Source organism: Pundamilia nyererei, unplaced genomic scaffold (assembly GCF_000239375.1).
Source record: "Pundamilia nyererei isolate P.nyererei 1_Seehausen unplaced genomic scaffold, PunNye1.0 scaffold00135, whole genome shotgun sequence".
In the NCBI taxonomy this organism is placed as follows: Eukaryota; Metazoa; Chordata; class Actinopteri; order Cichliformes; family Cichlidae; genus Pundamilia; species Pundamilia nyererei.
This window is the reverse complement of record NW_005187536.1, coordinates 703,246-712,283: the sequence shown is the minus strand read 5'-3', so window position 1 is coordinate 712,283 and position 9,038 is coordinate 703,246. Positions and strand designations below refer to the sequence as shown.

At 45.3% G+C, this 9,038-nt stretch overlaps 1 protein-coding gene across 1 annotated transcript in view; it reads right to left on the bottom strand.

The window, feature by feature from the left end:
* fn1a (fibronectin 1a) overlaps nucleotides 1-9,038 on the bottom strand; it is a 25,387-nt gene that overhangs the window by 9,075 nt on the left and 7,274 nt on the right. The window contains exons 11-25 of the mRNA XM_005743733.1: nucleotides 8,877-9,005; nucleotides 8,468-8,611; nucleotides 5,822-5,943; nucleotides 5,532-5,700; nucleotides 5,264-5,449; nucleotides 5,001-5,129; nucleotides 4,776-4,865; nucleotides 4,497-4,691; nucleotides 3,111-3,389; nucleotides 2,301-2,564; nucleotides 1,993-2,087; nucleotides 1,501-1,669; nucleotides 1,311-1,397; nucleotides 1,029-1,220; nucleotides 210-482 (exon numbers count right to left, since the gene is read on the bottom strand). Of these exons, the coding sequence (XP_005743790.1) occupies nucleotides 210-482; nucleotides 1,029-1,220; nucleotides 1,311-1,397; nucleotides 1,501-1,669; nucleotides 1,993-2,087; nucleotides 2,301-2,564; nucleotides 3,111-3,389; nucleotides 4,497-4,691; nucleotides 4,776-4,865; nucleotides 5,001-5,129; nucleotides 5,264-5,449; nucleotides 5,532-5,700; nucleotides 5,822-5,943; nucleotides 8,468-8,611; nucleotides 8,877-9,005 (2,523 nt within the window). The remainder of the gene's footprint in view (nucleotides 1-209; nucleotides 483-1,028; nucleotides 1,221-1,310; nucleotides 1,398-1,500; nucleotides 1,670-1,992; nucleotides 2,088-2,300; nucleotides 2,565-3,110; nucleotides 3,390-4,496; nucleotides 4,692-4,775; nucleotides 4,866-5,000; nucleotides 5,130-5,263; nucleotides 5,450-5,531; nucleotides 5,701-5,821; nucleotides 5,944-8,467; nucleotides 8,612-8,876; nucleotides 9,006-9,038) is intronic.

Sequence of the window (9,038 nt, the reverse complement as noted above, 5' to 3'; positions counted from 1 at the left end):
ACACACACACACACACACACACACTCAGGGCTATTAAACTGACAACAAAACACGCACAGCAGTTACATCAGCAACCTAAAGGTTTCTGTTGTTTAAAGATCCGTGTCAAAGGTTTAATGAGAGCTTTATTACATTATATAACCTAAACAGTGAGTTCACACTGAACGTGTGTGTTTTTTAGTTCAGCTTGGTAGAAACACGGCTCTTACAGGTCTGCTGAGTGAGCGTGGTGGGCTCGCTCTCGCCATTCTCCGTCAGAGTGGTAACGCTGATGTCGTAGTCGATGCCCGGTTCCAGTCCGTAGACCGTGTACTGACCGGTTGTGGGCAGCACCTGGTCTTCAAAGATCGGTACGCTCTCGCCGGCTGCAACTACAGTGATCCTGTAACCAGTGATGGCTTTGGTGTCGAACGGTGTCCAGCGTAGACTGATAGTGGTGTCGCTCACATCCTCAAAGCTGAGGTCAGTCAGCTGTGGTACTTCTGGATGGATGGGAAGAGATTTGGGGGCAGAGAAAGGAAGAGAGAAAAACCCAGAAACGCCAAACAAAGAAACAAAGAGCCAAACGTGAGGAAAAAGAAAAAGGAGAGAAAGGATACAAACTGGTTAATCTGGGCCACAAACACTGGACTTCCAGCAGGGTGACACTGATGGAAGCCCTAATGTTAAGTTTGCGTCTCCTGATATACAGATATATATATCACCAAATGGTAATATACCTATGTTACCATTTGGTGATATATAAAGTTAACATTAAAAGCATTAGTGTTACCTATGAGTCACTTTAGCATAGGCACTTAGCTGCTGGTGCCTATGCAGAGAGCAACAGTTTCAGAAAAGAGCTGGTAGGTGTTAAAAGTTGAAGGTTGATGTTTTATTTGAAAACATCAACCTTCAACATGTTGCTTCTGCAGCTGATTAGAGAATGACTTTCCATACATGCACATGCTGTCTGCATGGACTGATGGACCGGGAAGAAAACCCATTCAAACCTCTGAGAGGCCTTCTTATGAAATTAAACATCTCACCTGGTGTAATGACAGTCGATACCGGAGTGCTCTCCATCTCATCTTTAACAGCGACAACACTGATGTTGTACTCCACACCAGGGCTCAGGTTTTCCAGGGTGCAGGAGTTCTCACCACCTTCCACAAATTCCTCCACACTGTTTCCTTGTTGTCCGTCAGTGGGAGTGCATGTCACTCTGTACCCGGTGATGTCTTAGAGGGATAAGAGAGGTATTTAGTTGTTAGCCTGGCTATTCATGATTTGCTTGTTGGGATTCTTCTTTTTATTGCACATGTGTGTACCTGGAGTACTGGCTCCGTTCCATTCCACTGTGACACCACCGGTGCCTGGGTTAGGCTTCAGATTGAGATCGGTTGGAGGAGACAGAGCTGGAGAGCAAAGAGGATAGAAGATCAGAGGAGGACGTGTGGAAAAAGAATGCAAAACAGAGAAAAAAAGGTTTGGAAAGTGGAATGAAAAGAGTCCACTTACGTGTGATAACGCGGCGCGTGATCGGAGTTCCCTGCTCGTATCCATTAATGACCGGCTGGACGCTGTAGGTGTACTCCACTCCTGGAGTCAGACCGGAAACGTAGATACTTCCTGACTCAGAGGTCACATCTCTCGGGGCTTCCCCACCCTGACTGGGCCGTACTGTCAGCTGAAAGATAAATGCACACAGTCAGACAGACTGAGCAGAGGAGGTAAAGGTCAGAGGTCAGTGCTTTCCCAGGAACACTGAAGCCAGCAGAACATTCTCATCTCTGGTGCGACATCTTCTAACCAATCAGATATATCTCAGAGGGTTAAGTTCCCATGTTAGTAGCTAACTCTGAGAGGCGCACACTCAAGTAAGAATAACTGGAATGTGCTTTGCACAGCAAACAGGAAAATGCATTTAAACAGTCAGAATTACAGACGTAAAGAAGAAAACCTGCACCCAAAAAGGCAAATGATGCAAAAATATACTGTAAGTGAGGGTACCTTGTAGCCAACGCGGGGAACTGGAGTCCAGGTGATTATAATGGAGGAATCAGTCACATCAGTGTTGAAATGAGGAGCATTACCCATCGCTGGGGCTACAAACACAGAAGGTGAAGGTGTGTTCTTATCAATTTTAGTGTCTTGGAGTATAAATACAGCAAAAACTTCAATATTCATGCTTTGGTGTTTGAAGGAGGCCACGCCTCATTGACTCGACTTATCCAGAAAAATCTTTTTTAATAGCAAAACGCACAAAAGTTTGAAGTATAAGCTCAGTGGCCACAAAGCTCAATGCACTGGATACTCACTGGTTGTAAACAAAGCCGTCTCTCCCGCACTCATGGTGTTGGCTTGCTCCGCGTGCAGAGTCACTGTGTATTCGGTATCTGGCTGCAGGTTGAGGAGGGTGTACTGGGTGAGGCGGGCAGGCAGGCGCAGCTGCTTGGGGTTGGAGCCCTCAACAGTGAGGAAGAGACGGTAGCCGGTAATTTTGGCACGGGGTGCAAACCACAGCACCACTGCACTGTCCTCGGTCACATTGGCAAAATGGATGTCTGTGGGGGCATCGGGCTCTGAGAAGACAGATAATGAACACTGTTAGATTCAGAGCAGTTTGATCTAAAAGACTGTCGGGAGCAGTATGAACAGTTTCAGTTCTGGTAAAAAAGCATGTTTCACGCTTCATCTCCGTCTGCTTTATCCCATATTCAAACAGCCAGTCGTATCAAACCATCTTCAGAAACGAAGGGTCCTATAACAGATGGAATGGCCCCCGCAGAGCCCCCACAGTCTGGACCAGAGCCCAGGCTGCTTGGAAGAACTAAATCCCCAGACGCCCTGACAAAATGCAAAAAACTCTACCACAGGAAATACATGCCACTGGAAAAATAAGCACTTGTTTATTATGGTCTCTGATCAGTAATCATGATTTCATGCATTTATAGGATAACTAAAACATGTGCAGATTGTATTGTCTGTTTCACAGTGTGGTTGTGTTAGGGTTAATGCCCCTTTACCCAGATTTTAGTCATGCAAAGAAGAGAGGCTGTGTGTATTCACATCCAGTTTTGGCATGTAAATGATTTCCCTGTAGTCTGGAGGCCATCTGTCATACTCACTGGTAGATTGCTCTCCAATAAGTGGCAAACTTTCGTGTCCATTATGAACAGCATAGACACTGAATCGGTACAGTGTTCCTGGCTGTAGATGCGTCACTTCAGTGTAGGCGTTCTGACTGGCGGGCAGATTCATCTCTGGCTGAGAAGAACCAGACTCATCGACGGGCACCACGGTGACCCGGTAACCAGAGATTTCACCAGAGGGTCTGGACCAAGTCAGAATGATTTTTTTATCAGACACCTCAAAGAACTGCAGGTCGGTCGGGGAATCCACTTCATCTGTGGGTACGACACAAACAAATGTCAGTATGTGTTCTTTAAAACTGAAGTTAGACTAAAAACGTTGGGTTAAAATGATTTACAAATGCTGAGCAGAAAAAAATGCACGTATAATGCAATGGATGGAGTCTGTGATCACTCAGCACATGCAGCTGAATGTGTATGACCATCTTCCCCTTAATAAAGGAAACATGCATTTGAGGGAAGAACCCAGAGAGCCTGACTTCTTTACCACTTATAGGCAGGAGACAAAAGCACTGGACAAAATTAGTAAGAGAAGAAATAAATCTGACCCGAGCAGAATAAAAGAAGGGAAATAACACAAACCAGATCAAGTTACGTAGTTGGCAATTTGATTCATAGCAAACTTTGAGTTATTGTACAAAGTTTTTTAGGTTGGGTCTTTGCAGAGCCCTGAAATTCGCTCTGAAGCTAAATGACTACTGCATTTCCAAAAACATCTGACCTTCATTGCTTGTTGCATAAATCCAGTCTAATGCAGCTGATGTGTTTAACATGTGTGTAAATAATTATAAATGATTCCTGTTACAGGACGCTCACTGAGACGAGGACTTCCAACCCTGCACCCAACCCCAATGGCAACCAACAAACAGCCTAAAACTGACTAATATGAGCTGCGGTGTGAGGTGGAGTTTCACTTTTCTGCCTTATATTAAACTCGGTCAGCTAATTTACACATCTTCAGTCCATCACACAAACTGTACACACACTCTTCCAACATCTGTTTGACCTGGCAGACTAACAGGTTTTACATAACTCCATCCCAACAGCTGTGAACTCAGTGACTTGCCTTGGAAAGTTTGTCTTGCTTCTACTGAGGATTGGAAACAGGCATAAATCTCTAAATACGCCACAGGACAACTTGCAGGTTATGATAGGTGCCCTCATGGCAAGTGTATTAATTCAGAATGTATGGAGGCACAGGCGGAAGATCAAATCATGATATGCAAAGATTAGAGGTGCTGACATGAACCATCGTGGATTATTCCTTACATCTTTTAGACCAATCAGCCAGTAGCTGGGGATGGGTACCGGTATCAGATAAAACCTAAACGATACCCATCCCTACCAGTAGCACTCATTTACCTGGCAGTGGTTCCCCAGAGGTGCTGACTTGTACAAAGATGGGTTCACTCTCCAGGGTGTCCTCAATGGCGTAGATGCTGATGTTGTACAGGCTCCCTGGTAGAAGGTCACTCAGAGTCACGGACGTTGCTGTATCAGGGAGATTCAGCTCCGTGCTTTCACCTTCTACTGATGGAGTGTAGACCACACGATAACCTGCACAGAGGAAGAGGAAACAGTTACCCATGTGTAGGCAGATGAGTTCAATAGCCAGCGACTGAAAATGTTAGCGTAGCTTACCAGTGATGGGAGCCAGCGGTTTTTCCCAGCTGATCATGATGGATGTATCTCCCACTTCCCCCACTTCGTGCTCCTTGGGAGCATCAGGTACTATGAAACAAGGTGTAAAAACGACGTTATAACCACTGTGGTGTGCGTGTTGATGCATGACACGAACTGTATCTCAGTGCTGCATTTAGTTGTAAAATCAAGGTGATGATGATGATAAATAATGTGTGTTCGCACCAGTTGTTTGTGAAGTAGTAAGAATGAGGTTGTCCTCTCCTCCCTCAGTGACCTCATAGACGTTAACAGTGTACTTCCTCCCAGGGAGAAGCTCATTAATGTTCACAGAGGTAGCTGTGCGGGGCAGATCTGACAGGAAGGAAATATTTTGGATCAACAAATCTGTGATGAACGAGGGAATTGCTGTGATTCTGAAATCAAGCAAAACGTCAGAACGTAATTTTTTTTGATCTTAAAGTGTAAATATCTGTATCGGCGCCTACCAAGAACGATAGGTTGTCCAGTTCCTTGTCCCTGCTCGATGAGCTCGTACTCCACTCTGAAACCCGAAACTGTGTCCGAGGCAGAAACCCAGGAGATGACGAAGCTGCTGGAGGTAATTTCGGTTACAGACTCTGAGATGTCAACCACAGGTGGAAGAGGGGTGGTCTCGCCTTGTGTTGTAGCCACTACAGGGAACGTCATTGATTGGTTATTCAGGACAGTCCCATACACATTCCTCCAAAACCATCAGTGACCTCGTTAACTTACAGGATCCATAAGTGGTGGTGAAGTCAAAACGTGTGACCTCTTTGCGCCCAAAATGCAGCACGCTGATCAGCTGACCCTCGTAGGTGATGCCGGGTTTCAGACCAGAGATGGTGTACGAGTTTAGATGGCCAGGAATCGCCACCTCCCTCCACGGGCTGTGAGAGTTTTTCTGTAAAATCACATGAGATGTAAGATCTGAGGGACAGTTTACAGGCTGACATTGTTTTAATGGTTAATTAAGTTTAGGCCAAACAGGGAGGAAGAGGAAACATCTCCAAAAAAACCCTTACCACTCTCCATTTAAGGATGTACTGGGTGATGTGTGCAGACGACTGGGCGTTCCACTGAATAGGGTGGGAGTCTGGTTGGTTTCCAGATTCTGCGATGATCACCTGGACGGGGCGGTGACCACCTGAGACAGAGACAGAGCTGCTTTACCAGCCGCTGTGCAGTGAGTGACCAGTGTGCAGGAGAACAGGCACATCTGTGCTCCAGTGTGGGATATCATTTTGTAAAACCAACGGCTTTATATAACCCAGTTTAACAGCGAGTGGGTGTGTGGGAGGATTTTCCTGAACACAGCAGAGAAAAAGCGTGAAAAACTAGCAGGTCTGTGTGAGATTCCAGCGCAGACTCTCAACAGTTTCTGCTTCAAACCTAGTTTAAGATTTTCCTGTTGTCTCAGAAGCTAAAAAAGTGCAAAAACACTTTAAAAACTGACACTAGTATGAAGCTTGTAATTCTCACACAGTGTAATTTGACATACAGAACTTTTTCCTCCACTATGTAGTCTCTTTTCCATCCAAGAAACATGTTTCGCTGCTTAATTAACCAACAAATTTCCCCATATTCACCCAAACAACAGTTACCACCTGAGCCGTCGCATTAGTGCTCGTCTGTGAGGGGCCAACCACGCTGTGGTGAGATCTGGTGGTCATTACACCATCTGAGAGAAAACTGTAAGGGTTTGAGTCTGCACTATAAAAAGCTGCAGATGTGCAGGAGTTCACCGAACGACGCACAAATTATACAAGATGACTTTGCAGGTTAGAAGACACAAAAGAAGAGAAGTGATATAAGCAGAGGCAGAAATCCAAAGGGGATACATCGAGTCATCCTGAATGTAAACAGAAGTCATGTGGTGCGCAGACTCCTGACATAAGCTGGGCTCATAGAAGCTGGTAGCTTCTATAAAGAACTGAGGTTTTCTAACCGCTTTTTCCAAATAGCAGACCTGTAATCACAGTTTCTGAGCAAGTGGCGTGGTTAACCATAAGTTTCTAGCAGATACGCAAACCTCAAAAACAATCTGGGACCTATTACTGCCTATTACAGCCCCACAGGCCACTGGCGAGGGTAAGGGTTATACAGAATCAGATGTGGGAGGTGCACGAACGGATGCACGCTCACTGCAGAGCGGCTATACAACGAGCCTCACAAATGCGCTCTCCCCAGCTTTACTTATGTCTCTTTAACGTACAAGCATGTGCATGCAGACCTGACCCTTCACTTTTCACACTTAGACACAACATTCATTCTTGATACCGACAGACGCACCGCGAGGTGGTGATAAGGACAGCGGCAAAAGGAAGTCATTCTGGGAGTCATCCTAACAATAAGAAATGCATCAAAAGATTCAATTACACCCCAGACAAGAAGACGTAAACAAAGATGGCAGACAAGAAAACATATTTTCTAGATCTTATCAACGCATGTGCCAAATCAGAAGCTTTAGAAAGTCCTGCAAGACTGTTGCTTTTCCATTTTTACCTTTTATGGTTTTTCCCAGTTCGAGTCTGGATCTGGTTCCTGCTGCCCTTAAATCTTAGCACGCTGTATTTTGTGTGCCAAAGAGCATGCATGCACATGCACGCACACGCATACATGCACACACACGCGGAGCTAGTTCACAGCTGGTTGCGATTATGGCCACTTACGGTAGAACGATGCCCTACATTTCGTATCTTCTGTCAACCTGCTTCAGATACAGAGCAAACCAGTAACAGTCCATTTAAACCTGGAACAGTCACCATTTGCACAAAGTTACAGCCTCACTTGGAACTAACCTGATAAATTTATCCAAGCTGCAGGAGATGGAAATGTTTCTGCTCCTCGAAACACTAAAGCCACCACACAAGCTCACACGTGTGCATGAAAAGTTTGGAAAAGCACCTAAAAAACATTAAACGTGCACGACAGACACACCGGAGTCTGTTATGAAGGTAATAGTGATAGATTATAAAAGGGAACACAAAGTGTACAAAGAGGGAACTTAAATCCAGCTAAAATCTGTGACTTTGAAAGGTGTGTGCTGAGATTACGGTCCAGGTAACTGAATGTGAAGTAGTGTCTTGCTCTGAGTGACGCTGGTTTAAACTTTACGAGATGAGATTTGAATTAACGTGACACCAAAATCCACAAACTGAAACCTGCTGTTCAGGGAGCTCGGTGTGCAGTAGGTGTGTCTGGGCTGGATACGCGCTCTGCACTGTGGCCTTTGGTACAGCTGTAGCAACAACACAGGGGCTGTACCACATGCTGGCAAGAACAAAGGCTCAGAGTGGGGGGTGCACTCGTAAAAGAGGAAATCACACCCACTCCCGGCTCTGTCTACTTCACATCAAAGTCAACAGCCTCTTTCCCAAAGGGACTTGAACAAACATTTTTCAAGAGTTGGAGCACAAAGTGATGCTGGAAAAGGTGCCCAGGTGAGGAAAAAGCGAGCATGCTCGGGACAGGCGAGCGTGTGATAGTCCTTTACGGCTTCCTGTTATTCTTTGGACTTTTAATAAACTGAAAATGTTTTTTAAGCTGAAGTAAATTAAATCGCACTCAAAAATATTTGTATCACAGTCCTGGGAATTTTCCTTTGCTCCTGCTGTTACAGCCGCACGTCAGCCCAAAATACACGAACAAAAGCACATTTAAAACCTCACCAGGGTACGTCTGCTGGGGCTCGCAGCTCAGCTCTCCAACACCATTGCCATAGCAGTAGCACTTGTACATGATTCCATGGATGACTTTATCCCAGGAGTCTCCAATCTGATAAAAGGCTCTCGTCTCTGGCTCCTGGCACTGGTCTGAGGGCACAAAGCAGAAGTGTAACAGTATGCAAAAAACAAGGGCACTGAAACTCATGAAAGTCATATATATTTACAGTTCAGAGCCTGCACTCGCTGTGAGTTATTATATTTTAACTACTAATAAAAATTAAGAGGATTCTCCGTCCATTTAACAAATACGCAGCATAAGCTTAGTCGATAAGTCGTGTCTGTTCTTCGACCCTACACTGAAGCAAGGATTAGGATGATTGGAAAAATGCAAAGTGTGCAATGACAAACCCACCAATGGCGTCACACTTCCAGCGGCCACGGCCTTGGCCAAAGCAGGTGCAGTTCATCATGTATCCCTCATCGTGCCGCTTGGTGAAGGTCTGGTTAACCTCGTATGTCAAGCCATCCACGCTACACTGGTCTGAAACAGACATTCAACAAAATGCTGAGCACC